The 13,988-nt window shown below is 35.2% G+C and overlaps 1 protein-coding gene across 1 annotated transcript in view; it reads left to right on the top strand.

Annotated features, from left to right (window-relative positions):
* Arf4 (ADP-ribosylation factor 2) overlaps window positions 1–13,575 on the top strand; it is a 33,625-nt gene extending 20,050 nt beyond the window's left edge. The window contains exons 3-5 of the mRNA XM_081762300.1: window positions 7,478–7,659; window positions 10,492–10,617; window positions 12,917–13,575. Of these exons, the coding sequence (XP_081618426.1) occupies window positions 7,478–7,659; window positions 10,492–10,617; window positions 12,917–13,003 (395 nt within the window). The 3' untranslated portion in view covers window positions 13,004–13,575. The remainder of the gene's footprint in view (window positions 1–7,477; window positions 7,660–10,491; window positions 10,618–12,916) is intronic.
* The last annotated feature ends 413 nt before the right edge of the window (window positions 13,576–13,988 follow it).

The raw sequence follows: 13,988 nt of genomic DNA on the forward strand, positions 1-13,988 counted from the left end.
GTTACCCATTTTCCTTTTTGTATAAATTATACAGCACAATGAAAGCCAGTGCAGCTATTTCCTAAAAGTCAAAATTAGAGAAACATTTTCCTTTTTCAGCCATGCAGCATGTGTCATATGAAAGAAGATCGGGAGCAAAGCATTTTCTTTGGCGCTCACAATTTTTTTTTTTTATTATTCCACTTTTAAGACTTTCCTTTCTCCAAAGCCCTGGAATCCGTTCGGAGAGGGGTTGGTCTAGGAGTGAAGTAGGAGGGGAAGTCATATTCAGACGGCCCAGCGGACGAATCCCCGCATCTGTAGCGTTTTCAGCTGAACCGAGGTTCGACTCCAGTCGGACTCAAACCCCGGTAAAGCTAACCGTGAAAAATGACGCCGCGAACAGGCACACGAATAAAGTATACCGTGAAAAATGGCCCCGCGAACAGGGACCCGAATAATGTTTACCGCAACAAAATGTCACATCGAAATTGGGATTCGTGTTTTCGAAACAAAAATGGCGTTGCAACCATTGACCCGCTTTACTTAAATTAGATTATTTCACATCAAATTAAAATATTTTCCCTTCCTAATTACGAAATTGTGGAGTATAGCAACACTCATGGCATTGAATTTCCATTTCCGATAGTTTGAAATTTTCCTATTTTTAGCGGACACAACAGTTTCAGCGGAACAACCCAGAACAACTTAACTTAAAAAAAAAAAAGTAAGAAAGAAAGAAACGTTCTGTTAGCTGCATAATTTTTGCTTCACATCCTCTGAGTGTTTGAAGCACAGAAGGGAGGAAAACACAGGTCAAAAAGAAGACTTCATAAATGACGGTTTACACACTAGCCTTTCTAAAAACGGGGTGAACCCTCTGAACGTCGTAAAAAAAAAAAAAAAAAAAGTAAAATAAAAAGTATTGACTACAGCTTAGAAATGGTTTGTTTTCTTTCTGCCTTTTGCTTGGACTTGAATGAGGAAAAGAAACAAAAATGAAGAGGATACCGGAAAGAAACAGGTAAAAAAAAAAAAAAAAGTAAGTACAGTCAACTCAATAAGCAAATTTATCTTAATATAGGTATTCATACTTTGAGCCACGTAAATCAGTATTAGTATATATCTATTAGTGACATTGGTATATTCGTATGTTTAGTAGTATTTTAGATTAAGATTTACGTTTGTTCTTCGTATTATGAATTTATTAGTTTCATGTTTTTGTATTCATAAGTTTTATACTACGTTAGAGAACAAATATTTACTACTAGGATTTATTGATTTATATATATATGTAAGGTAACAAATCTTTAATATTTGTGAATATTTATAAAAGAATCAGAGAGAGAGAGAGAGATATGGAGGAATTTGGGATATTTAAATGGCACTGGAGTGAAGGCGGCACTAACTACTCCATAAAATAATTTTGTTTAATGGGTTTGTGTAACCATACGTTTATACATTACATCATTTGATTTTTGTTGTTGTTGTGAACATTTGTCTAAAGGGACAACAGTTCTATTTTTTTTAAATTTCAGATGCCAAGATTGCGTGCTCAGACACTGGAAATAAGAACCAAAATGCGGAGTGGAGAGCAACAAACTTGCCCTGATTGTGGCAGAGATGTAGGGGAACAGGAGGTAATCCCATCTTCTCCTAATGCAGAGTGTGTCACGTGTAGCGCTGTCAACACAGCAGTGGCGTCGGCCGAGGGAAGGCAATCTCCAGCAACCGGAGAAACGCCAAGAACAGAGCAAGCAGATGCTTCTAATAGTAATCTTGATATTATCGTTATGCTACAGAATTTTATGGAAGACCAGAGAAAATTCCGAGAAGGTCTTGACCGGAAGCTGGATGAGCAACAGAGAAAATTGCAAGAAGGGCTGGAAAGAAAACTCAACGAGCAGAAAGAACAGCAGATGCAAGATATGAAAATTTTGCAGGAAAGTATTGCTGCCAAAATGGCAGAGAAGCTGGATAAGCAGGCCCAGAACTTGCAGAGATCAAACGAAAAACAAATACAAGAGTCTGAAAAGGTAAGGGAAGAACGAGAAGAAACTCCTGGAAATGCATCAAATAATGTTCAAGATGTTGAGTGCGAGCAGGAACTGCCAAGTGTAATTATTGTGGCCAGCAAAAGTCTCCAAAAACAGGAAGACAGAGAATGCACTGAAGAAATTTGTGGAAAGGAGCAACAGATTGAAAAGGAGAAGCATATTGCTACAGTGCTACATCATGCAGATCTAAAGCAACTGATAGCAACACCTCAGCCGTTGAATTCACCTTCAGCAATTCCGGTGAATGTAAATATGCACACTAAGCTGCTTGCTTGTAAGGCGACAAAGAGGCAGCGATTGAAGAAGAGGAAAAGAACTCGTGAGAAGCTAAATGGGAACCATAGAAAAAGAGTGCGAAAGAAACACATACGCATAAAGTTTCTGAAAAAATTAGACAACAATATGGTCGTGAGACCAACTTCCACCGATGAATCAGTGTACACGCGAAGAGGGAGACAAGTACATGTCAGAGAGATTTCCAGACAGGAAGCACCACCTGACAGAGGCGAAGACGGCCGGAGCTCCGATGATGACCAAAGCCATGTAAATTATTAGATGCCTGTGACTCCAGGGTTCGAGTTTACGATCAAACAGATTGCCAAAGGAATATGCCGCTACTCATCATGAGAAACTTGCGCCAGGAAGAGAAATTTCATAGTAATGTAGATCGACTTTTTTTAAAAAAGAAAAATAGAAGAAACCATATATAGATATATATAAACTATCTGGTCGAGGTGAGCAGCGCTCTTGTAGCAACAGAAACAGCGCGCCCTCCCAAAGTTAAAATTCATATCGGTGCAACATTCCTCTCACAAGGAAGAGAAAGAAGAAAAAGAAGAAAACACGTAATTCAGGCTTCAAAACTGAGATTGAGAATAATTGCGGAAAGCAATCTGGGAACGGAGAGATGCAACGATGAAGACGGAGGAGCAAAACTTGAGGAGAAATTTAAACATGTAAATGACCACGCATTGTGGCTGGCAATGAATATGACACTTGTTGACTTGAGAAAAATGAAAGTTAGAGCACTCGGTTGTACTACGGTCCCGAATGAGCTCCGAAGTAGAATTTGCGTTAGAGGCACTTGTTAAGAAGCTCAACGCAACCTTCCTTCGTATTTGAGGTATAGACTTCCTGCAGGACTTAACGCGCCGAGCTAAGAGTTCAAACTCGCTTGCAGCAGCGAACTTCCTCAGGGTCCACCAATATTTTAATTTTATTCCTACCCAGTATGGTAGAAGATAGATGTTCTCGTATTTTATTAATTGTTCGTATAGATGAAGTCCAAGTGGATCATGTAAGATTAGTACAGCATGACAAGAGTTATAAGCTAAAATATCAATGAAGAAGTTAACCTAACAAAGAGAACAACAAAAGCTCCAATAGCACCCTCCGGACATACCAGGACGCATCTCCAAAGAACCTAAAACAATATATGATACAGCACCACATCAATGGGTAAATACCAAAGAGCCAATGACGTTGCATTCAAAATATGTTAAAGTTGCGTTAGAAAATAAAAATTTCTTGCGATATATTTATATGTATACAAAGGCGCCAAAAATATGGAAACTAAAGCAAACATAAATAGCACTCTGGCGGCTCGTCCAACTTTGATCGGACTCGGAACCCTACAATATGTTATGGTATGACAACAAGAATTTCTCAGCCAACCCTCAACTGTAGAGTAGCGAGAACAATATTAGGGCCAGGATTTTCATGGAAAACATTTCTGCAACAATTGTAGTCGGTGACTCATTGTCCTTTACAAAGACTCCGTTGAGATGAAGCAGATCTTCCGTTCCACTTCATCTCGTGCTTCATCTTAGGAGGGGGGTAATTATGACAGTCGTCACCTCCCACAATTGTGTATGTATTATTAAATAAAATTTGTATTTTTATTTTTGTTTCACTTTGTATGTATTTTTTTTCTCGTGTTCTGTTTGGAGTCTGGACGGAGAAGAAAATATCTTTAAAAAACAGAGCAGTGGTCATCTCACTGAAGATCCGAGGACCCTTGCTGTCACCATGGCAATTTATCGCTTTCGGGTGGCGAAGAAACCCAAGCCATTTTAACGGACACACTAACACACCCACACAGAGAGAGAAGAAAATTCAAAAATTAACCGGAGAGAGAAAGACAAAATTTTAAAAACTAAATCAGTTGCTACAGGAAGCGTGCAGCGAGAACACAAGACATAACGATTTCTTCACAACGCCTTTGCACACATATGTATATTTTTATTTATCGTTATTATACAAATATGTTCAGGAAATAAATACTCATAGTTAGTGTCGTAGCAACGAAGGTGCTGATATCCCGAATTCCTGCACAACTTGAACTCTCTCTCTCGTATTGAAATGGACAGTTTGTGTGTGTATAAAATGGTGCTCTGTGTCTTCTCCACAAAGCGAGTGCAAGGTCCAGCTGGATGCTTTAACACCGGACTCCAAGTGGGACATGAGGATTCTACGTGCCGTGTAAAATTAAAAGACAAGGTAGGATCTATACTTGCTTTCCTATTGGGAGGCGTTTTCCATTTTCATATAAATCTTTCTTGGCACGAATACTTTCAAGACGCCCAAAGGGACGCCAAACAATTTGTATTATATGGGTCAGTTTGGAAGTGTCCGGATGATCGAAATGAGACTTCTGTTATCATTTTTTTAAATTGCTCCTTTTCTTGACCCATTTATTCAGATGTTGACTACTACTGACTCAACAGTCATTTGCCCGCGATTGAAGTGACAAAAGAACATAAATGTTTGAGGGATTTTTAGTGGCCAACTTCCCAGAAACGCTACTCATTTTTTTTAATTTAAAGTTTGATCATGCAGTGATAAACTTATTTGAAGTACATTTTTTGTGTGTGCGTTTTAGAGAGAATCCTGAAATGAATTATGAAAAGTTTCAAGTGCAGTTAAATCATCGTATCTTCATCACTACGGAAACCAGCTTTATTATTTTTTTTTTTTATTTTACTCTATTTTGGAAACATCAGTTATTATACATAGTCATTGTTAATTAATATAATCTATAAAAAAATCGAAATGTAACTTACGTTAAATTATTTTAAATCATAACTTCAGAATATAATTGGTCATTATTAAGTTATTCAGCCCGCTAAGATAAAAGGGATCTCAAGGGACAGGAATAGATTTTACTTTAAAACAAGAAATATTTGTTTTGTTATTGATAGACTACTACTACACTTCCATTGTGTTGGAAAGAAAGTATCTCAGATAATTTTTGGTTATTGTACGAAGTATAGAAAATGGAATACATATGACGAAATGTGTGTAAGCAAACATAAAGTATTACGATTAATTTTAAAATCATATTTAAACTTTAGTCTCTTTCTATAGGTAGTTGTTAGAGAAAATAGGCGTCGACGACCTAAAGTAATGTAGAGTATAAATATTGGCCAAGAAAGATCGATCTCTAGAAGTAGATTTGTGATTTAATTTCCTGTGTATTGATTTATAGTAATGTATGTTTATGTCAAGTGTTAATCACCTATGTGAAGTGTGTAAATACAACTATGGTATTTTTGTATTAGTATCAATTGCTTTCATAAATGTAAAGCAAAATTATGAAACTGAATTTTATATACTCTAGAAACATATAATTCACTATACTTCATTTTCCTTGTCAATCTTCTTTCAAGTAACTCAAAATTAAAGGTCATGACCCCTATAATCGTAAATTTTCATTAAGCAATATTCTATCTTGCTATTCTTCTATACTTTTCTAAAAGTTTTCCGTCATTTAAGTAACTGATCAAACTAATCAAACAGCTCTATGGATTCGATTCTGGCATTGTCAATGCAAGTAATTTGTACACGATAGGAAAACTGTTTAAATTCTATCATATAAAATTATGGCAATCAAGTTATAATTTAAAAACTTGTTACAATCTTAAATTTTAATTAAAGAATCGTAATTTGGTTTAAAATGCCGTTTGTATTAATATTACATATCAGCATTATGTAATTTTGCAGACATTCAAAATTTAGAAAGCTATTTCAATGTTCATGTAGTAAATTCATTTTTTTAAAAAAATTAAGAACCCTTACAGTAAAAGTTTAATAGAAGGTCATTTTTTTTTAATGCAAATGTTTTCATCAAATGTTGTTACCTGTTGCTATTTTTCTTATATAAATTAAAAATTCTATCAATGTTATCCAAATTCAGTGTTATCTTTTCTATTCAATCAAGTTCAGATTACCTCTAATCTCAATTTAGGCAGAATAACAAAGCTTTGAGTATTGCTACATAGGGATCTAGCTGAACTGACTTTCACTTAAAACATTATTTTTTTTATAAGTAACTTGGCAATATTCTTCGTTAATTAATTTCTAATAATTTTTCTGGTTACCCATTTTCCTTTTTGTATAAATTATACAGCACAATGAAAGCCAGTGCAGCTATTTCCTAAAAGTCAAAATTAGAGAAACATTTTCCTTTTTCAGCCATGCAGCATGTGTCATATGAAAGAAGATCGGGAGCAAAGCATTTTCTTTGGCGCTCACAATTTTTTTTTTTATTATTCCACTTTTAAGACTTTCCTTTCTCCAAAGCCCTGGAATCCGTTCGGAGAGGGGTTGGTCTAGGAGTGAAGTAGGAGGGGAAGTCATATTCAGACGGCCCAGCGGACGAATCCCCGCATCTGTAGCGTTTTCAGCTGAACCGAGGTTCGACTCCAGTCGGACTCAAACCCCGGTAAAGCTAACCGTGAAAAATGACGCCGCGAACAGGCACACGAATAAAGTATACCGTGAAAACATTAAAAATAAATATTGTCATTATTAATGCTGAACGAACTTAGAACAAAGTCTTATATAGTTCTGTGTAGATGCGAAGAGTGAAAAGAACAAGTAAACGAAGACAATACGTACTGATCGCAGAATATTACTCACAATTGAAGTGAGACACGTAAGCGTGTAGGATACATGGTTTGCAGAGAAAACAAGTGTGGAATGTAGAGCGTTGCTTTGAAAGCCTCAGGAAATAGATCTTTCGGTAATCCGAGAGGATAGCAGGGTAATAAAGAACAAGAGTTAAAACAGGTAGGGGAGTTAAGTGACCCGTAATAGGATTCACTGACGAGCCGCTATTTTCTTACCGCATTGAATTTGTGCGTTCCTTGGTCCCATAGAGTGAGTAAATTGTGGAACTAATATTCCAAGACTAGGTTCTACTTTTTTATTAAGAATTTTTTGTCTCCTATTTCCAATACGTAAGTAATGTAAATGTACTCTGGATGAATAAACAATCGTGCTAAGACAATAAGGAAAATTACATTTATTTGTTTCGTGTTTTCTTTGTGTGAGCCCAGTATAGAGAATCAAAAATCTGAATAGTTTAAGGGGATATGTGTAATACTGAAGAAAACCCGAAAGTTCTTATGTATAATAGATTTTCTTTCTTTCTTTTGTAGGATTCAACGTCGAAACAGTAGAATATAAAAATATATGCTTCACTGTCTGGGATGTTGGAGGACAGGACAAAATAAGGCCCTTGTGGCGTCATTACTTCCAAAATACGCAAGGACTCATCTTTGTGGTAGATTCAAATGACAGGGAAAGAATTGGTGAAGCCGAAAAGGAATTGCAGAATATGGTAAGGATATTTATTTTCTTTGTTACTAGCCTTCGGCTAGGTGTGGAATTTGGCCCCAGACCTCTCATTTGCTCGTCTTATGGCCTCGGACTTCTCATACCCCTAACATTCTTAATCTAAAGAGATTTCGAGATATGGTTATCTTATATAACAATTGCAACTCCCATCCTTTTTTTTTCCCTTCTAACGGAAACATGTAAACATGCCCGAGACATATATCTTTAATTGCCATGTCTATACTCTTAAGAATTTCGAGATATGGCCATCTTATTTTAAGAATTACGACCCCGTGCTTTTTTCTTCCCTTCTAGGGTAAACATCTAAAAACGCTTAAACACGTCTTCAATTATTTTAAATGAAAAGTCCAAAAACCAAATTTCATCTCTCTAACCTTAACGAATTTCGAGATATGGCCATCCAATTATAACGATTGTAACCCCACCTTTCTTCTTGTCTTTTTTCTTCCCTTCTAGGGTAAATATCAAAAAATAGTTAAACACATGTGTAATTATTTTAAATGGTAAGTCCATATACCAAATTGCATGTCTCTAACTTTCATAGATCCGACATTTGGCCATTTTAAGATAATAATTGCCACCCCTCTTTCTCCCCATCCCGTTGAATGGCCAAAAATCCTTCGTTAGTGAAACCTTATATCAGATCCTATCACCTGTCCAAACTTCAAGTTTCTACCTTAAGCAATTTGGCCTGAGTGTTGATCAGCCAGTCAGGACTTCTATATATAGAGATGGATGGGTTATAAGTTATCATTGAAAAATGCTTAATATTTCTATTCAAAATTAAATTATTTCAATTTAATTGTGCTAAATATGAAAATATTAACGTAGGTGAATAAAATTTAGGTATATCACTTTTTTTATACTGATCTTTTACGTCAGTAATCTGCATTTATCTTTGAGTTAATTAGAGCTTATATTTCATATAGAGAATGAAATTGCAAAATTTGCATCTGTTAGTTTTTTCGAATTTATGAGAGATCAGCTTATATCATAGAAGTTCTTGATAGTAATATAAGCAATACTTTCCATAATTAGTACTAACTTGTTCAGCCTTCCAAGCTGGTCTAGTGACTAGCGCTCGCGCCTTTGGTGTACCTAGTCTCAGGTTCGATTACTAATAGAAGAACATTGAACTCATTACAATAGTTCGGATCCCACCTTAAATTGCAGGTTACTGTCTCATATGGCCTCGGTAGTGGGAAGAGGCGCTAATTTCAACAACCATACAGCAGTTTATTTCATTCTCCATATTTGTTGCATGATTGGAAGTTCCCGAGTAATTAAAGTTTGCTTCGTAGGCAAGTTGCTTGGGTTTCCCCAGTGAAAAGTGCGCTTTGTGTTAATCAAGCGTCCTTGTGCTGTAATATTCTTTGCTGCAAATCGGTCTAGTCAGTTTAAGTTCGTGTTTATTCCCTGCTGATTATTCTGAATGAAGTTCTCCAGACTTCTTATTCCTACCAGGAAAACGCTAAATGGAATTGTGGTTGTCAGTTCCGTTCTCAGGACACTGTTTTTTTGTATAAAAAAAAAAAAAAAAAAAAAAAAAAAGCTTTTAATCGCTTTAGTAGCCTAGGAGTGTTGTTAAAAACGAAAGAGAAGTACTAGTAATGATAGCTGTTAATAAATTAAATTTGTCATACAGTTGCGGTCAAGTGTGGTTTGCATTTATGTCTTGTAAATTGTGCCTACTGACCCATTATAGTTCACAGTGGAATGGAATGAATGGATTGTGTTCTCGCCTTTGATGCGAGAGATCACGATTAGATCCCAGGTGAGAGTGCATTTGTAAATCTCATGTTTAGCTGTAGGTCTCAGTGCTAAAATATTAACGAAAGAAATAAAAAGGTACGGGCCATGTACTAACTTTCTCGCTCCAATATCTTAAATCATGTTATGTTGCATTTATTACATTTAGTGAAACTTTTTCTTGTGAAATATGAACAAAATTGTATGGCGATTTCGAAAAACTTCACCCGAAGAAAACTTATTCCAAGAGTAAATTATCCTTTCGTAAGAGGTAATTTATGCAAAATAACCTAACCCTCATGTATTTTTCGGGACAGATTACTCATGCCATATGTTAGGTGGATCCTTTTCAGACAAAATCACCCGAAAAAAACTCACCCCCAAGAATAAACTATCCCGCATATATTTTTTCATGAAAAAATGAGTCGTGCCATATTGTAAGGTTATTAATAAATTATTTATTTATGAAATATGAACAAAATCGCTTAAATCATTTTTGAAAAAATCTTCCGAAAAGAAGTTACACCCAAGCTTAAACTACCCGTCGGAGATTTTGCCCAGAGTAATCACTTACACCACAGTATAGAGTTGTTAATAAAATACAGAGAAAATTATTAGAGACGTTTTCGAGAAAAACTTTTTAGTTTTCATCCTGCTCTAACTACCCTTAATTTTGGGCTAGGAAGAAAATTCGAAAAACACCTCTGGAGACTTTTTTAAAAATCGGTGTGGATACGTTGAACGGTATGGCCTCTAGGTGAGCGAACACACTTATATCGGAAAGAATGGACAGGCATCAAAAATATTTTTTTCGGCTTGTAGGAGCCATGAAACTTATAAATCCATTGAAATGTCGAATTCATTTTTTTCCCAGGATCACAATACTTTCTTCCCTCCTATCGTTACTCGAAAGCAAACATGTTGAAACTGTTGTCCTTTTAACTAAATCAAAATATATTTAGATATTTATAATCGGGTATAAGCAACTGACAAGTACAACACAATTAATTGGATAATTCTAGTAATGTAATAATGTTATTTGATTTTCATTTTTTATTTATTTTAGCTGCAGGAAGATGAGCTTAGGGAAGCTGTGCTGCTAGTATTTGCCAATAAACAAGATCTTCCAAATGCTATGAGTGCTGCAGAGTTAACTGATAAGCTTGGTCTTAATAGCCTTCGCAATCGTCATGTAAGTTGATCGTAGTGCACATTTAATTTATTGTGTGTTGGCTAGTGGATTAGAATAGTGGTCGCCAATACATTTGTTTATTGCCTATAAACGTACATTTCTAGTAAATATGAAATCAAGCCAACCGGAGCGTTAACGTTGTTTGCCGAAAATGTCCACGTGAGCTACTAGTATATTGTGATCGACGGTTTGGTGATCACTGGATTAACATAATGATTTTCTGAAACTTAACCATCTGTGCTAGAACAACTAGAAACCTGAAAATACTAGAATAGTTAAAAAAAAAAAAAAAAAAAAAAAAAAAAAGTTTGCAAATACCATCGCTCATATATTTGGAGCGGTTGTTTGTTTTCTTTCTTCGTTTTGTGAAGCCTTAGAAAGTAATCTGAATTGTTATTAGACAAAAATTATAAACTGAGAACGTCGTTATGAGTTCTTGTTTTATTTAGTTTTCGGCATTTTCAGACTTTTTAGTTTTCTTAACTTCTACAGGTTTGTATAAACTATTTCCGTCGTGAATGCATTGTGAAGAGTTTAATTAATAACGTTGTATTTATGTATCTGACAGAATAGAGGTAATTTTGTTGCAAGTCTTCCGTCCGTCTGTTGCGTTTGCTTGTGACGGGGAAGTTTCCTTTTTATCATTTTTCTGCTTCGTATCAAAGAATACATAAAATCCGCACTTGTATTTTGCTTAACAGGAACGAGTGGTAGATATCGGACAAATCCTGCGGACTCACTATCTTAATGTCTAAAATTTGACATTCTGTACTATCAGAAATATTAGATATTCGTATTTGCCTATATATAATATGTTGCATAGCATTAAGGACGAATCGGTACCACAGACTTCTGAAGTAGCTTAAAACGTTTATAACGGAAAATTTTATAGCAGTTAAATTAGTTAACTGGGATGTAGCTATTTAATTTGCAAGCATAGGTCTAGTTAAAAACTCAGATCTGTACATGGCATATTTCTTTTCTATCTAATGAATTTGAAAGGTATGCAATTCTAAACATCAAATAATGGATATTCATTTTTAAGAAATAAAATGAAATCTTCTATTGATAGTAGACGTGAAATCTATTGCTAATAATATAGTCTTTATACTAACCTTAAAAGAATAATGCAATGCCTAGAATGGTAGAATATGAAATACAATGGTGTATACAATCTTCATATTGGCCCATTATCTAGAATAGGCCAATCCGGTCCTGATATTCATCGATGTATCTCAGCCTGGGGTTTTAGCGGTTTTCGAACTGAAGCATTCTAATTAAGTCGGTATTACATATTATATATTGATCTATACAAAAATGGTAATTCTGTGTACACATAGTATGTGAACAAGTTTTGATTTCAATTTGATCTGAACATTTTCTTGCGTATTTTTCGTTTAAAATCAGCCTCTTTGTTGGAAGAAAGGTATGTATCATAAGAAATTAATATGATCTAAGCCATTTCTCGGGATATTATCCTTTAACCTTTTTGTCTCCCACGTGACTAAATTGTTGATTTCTGGTGGGAGTTGTTGTGGTTGAGATCTCACGTTAAACTGTAAATCCACTTCATACATCCTCGATGCTGAAAGGGAACTCTAAATAAAGGAAACAGATTATCTCTCTCTAATAATCTTCATGTTCGTCAGTTTGTGGCTTGAAAATACGCCTAACCGAAAGTGTGATAAGCGAGTAATTAATGTAAAGTGGTTAGTAATGGCAATTTAGGATGGTTCATAAGTGAATAGTCAGTTTTAAGAAGGGAATAGCTCAAAAAAAAAAAAAAAAAAAAAAGTTTGAGAAATCGAAGAAAGAAAAACCGTAAGTGGTAAGAGTTTTCATTCAATAAGTACCAAGTATGTAGTGGAGTTTGAGAACCGTTCGTGTAGAAGCTTGGAGGTAATGTCGAGAGCAGAAAGCCATTTTGCCATGTTTTGGTCTTCATTCCCTTCTTAAAACGGACGATTCAATTATTCTTTGATATGAGGGAAGAAATACATATTTGATTTTAAATAGTTGACAGATTTTAGGGGATATTTGTGATCTTGAATAAGGATTCTATAACATTTTTAAACATGAAAAAGTATGTGATGGCACCGAGAAACCAGAAGTACAAATTTATATAGGCGTTAAGGTATTTATAAAGAATGCCTAATCATTACTTCAATGAGTAAATAAGATATTAAAGCCTCTGGTTTCTCTTGTGATTACTAGATTAGCCACATTATTTGTACTTAAGTCATGCATTTTATTGATGTTAGCAGATACTAACTGTATTTCAAATATATTTAATTTACAGTGGTATATTCAAGCTACGTGTGCAACACAGGGTCACGGATTGTACGAGGGTCTTGATTGGCTCTCGAATGAACTGGCCAAGAAGTAACACTGGACTACAGGAGCATAGACTGTAAAAGAGCTCTGTGAGTTATTGCTTCCTCTACGGTCATCTTCAAGTGTGAGTGAATGGCGAGCGCGTGTGGGACAAATTGAATTGTGAAAGCACTTGAACGTCTAGTTATCGGATGTATGTATTTTGGGACTAGATTTTTCACAATATTTCTGAAGCACTATCACAAGGTGTGCGGCTTGTCCAGTTGAAATGAATACATGTTTCCAGCAACGTGAAAACTGCACAGATGTAAATTAAACAGTGCCTGGCTGAATTTTTTGATCAGTGAAAAGAATTATATTGGATACGTTTTTGTCATACAAAAACTAGAGTGAGAATCCGTGTTCCTTATTTAAAGACACTGCTTCTGTAGATGTTTTAAATGCTTCGGGAAATTTTTTTTCTTCGTTTCTTTTTCTTTCTTGTTAAGTTGAAAAACAGTACATTCCTTAAACACCTGTTTTATCATGGTAAATCTGGCTATTAGTTTTGGTGTTATATTGTGTATTATAAACTCTGTAAACAATACTTTTATGAAATAAAATTCGTAAGATAACTCGTAATAATACAGTTCGTAAGTTCTCACCGATGATGATTCATTTGCAGCCTTCTTATACCGATAGGAAAGATCCTGGTTGAACATAGAAAGGTGTACCCTAATAAATTTGAGCTATACGGTTTTTAGAGATAAGCCCTCTTAGATTTACAATAAAAGAGAGTGGTGAATGATGTTGCTATGAAAGAAATGCGAGGTAGCGTCTAACTTGTGTGTTTTGACCATTGCAAAATCCAACCAATTCATTCTCATTTATTTCGCACATTTTCACACAGTGTTGCTTGAAACTGGACGTTGGCTCTTTTCAAGTTCTATATTGTTTTTACAGTTATGTATAACAGAATAAAAGTTTGCACAATGAAACTTTTACTAACTATACTGGAATTTCTTTCAGACAGCGTATCTTTAACTTTGGATATATAA

This window comes from Thermobia domestica, chromosome 6 (assembly GCF_964235325.1).
Source record: "Thermobia domestica chromosome 6, izTheDome1.hap1.1, whole genome shotgun sequence".
NCBI lineage: Eukaryota > Metazoa > Arthropoda > Insecta > Zygentoma > Lepismatidae > Thermobia > Thermobia domestica.